Here is a 573-nt window from a genome sequence, read left to right on the forward strand (position 1 = left end):
GGAGGGCCCTCCAGCCAGAGGCCGAGCCAGCTTTGGGTGCCCTGTGACCCTGCAGGTAGAGTGGTGAAGGGAGAGGCAGGCATCCGAGCTCCAACGCAGCACTGGCAGCCTCGAAGTGCTGGAGGACAGTGGCCCGGCCAGGCCTTTGGGGCAGGAACAGCACACAGCCCACGGGGGGCAAGCAGTGGCTCCCTCCCACCCCCTATGTTTCCTGGGTCATGCCGCGTGGAAACTGGGAGGCTGCGGGCCCTGGAGGCAGGGTTCTGTGGCTGAGAAGGGCCGGGTGTTCCCCAGGCAGGACTGGGGCCCTCAGCTGTGGGCTCACCATGGAGTAGCCGTACACGTGGATCTTCCTGTCCTGGCTCTGGTGGGAGATGCGCCCGCCCCCCAGGCACTCGCAGTCATAGCCCTTCTTCTGTATCTCGCCTGACACCTTGTCGTAGATGTCGGCTGGAATGGGAGGGAAGCTCAGCACCAGCCAGGGCGGAGGGGGTCTGAGGCCCTCCCCCGCATCCCCTACCCCAGCCCCCCAGCTCTAAGCAGCCCCCGTCCCCAGGAGAGGAGACTCTCCGG

The 573-nt window shown here is 66.7% G+C and overlaps 1 protein-coding gene across 1 annotated transcript; it reads right to left on the reverse strand.

Annotated features, from left to right (window-relative positions):
• Positions 1-25: 25 nt before the first annotated feature.
• PHPT1 (phosphohistidine phosphatase 1) lies at positions 26-520 on the reverse strand (the record flags this gene model as incomplete). Its single annotated transcript, XM_010853817.1, has 1 exon — positions 26-520. A coding segment is annotated over one exon (318 nt), but the record flags the coding sequence as incomplete, so codon positions are not given.
• Between the last annotated feature and the right edge of the window lie 53 nt (positions 521-573).

The sequence above is a fragment of the Bison bison genome, unplaced genomic scaffold, assembly GCF_000754665.1.
Source record: "Bison bison bison isolate TAMUID 2011002044 unplaced genomic scaffold, Bison_UMD1.0 scf7180017525288, whole genome shotgun sequence".
NCBI classification, from domain to species: Eukaryota; Metazoa; Chordata; class Mammalia; order Artiodactyla; family Bovidae; genus Bison; species Bison bison.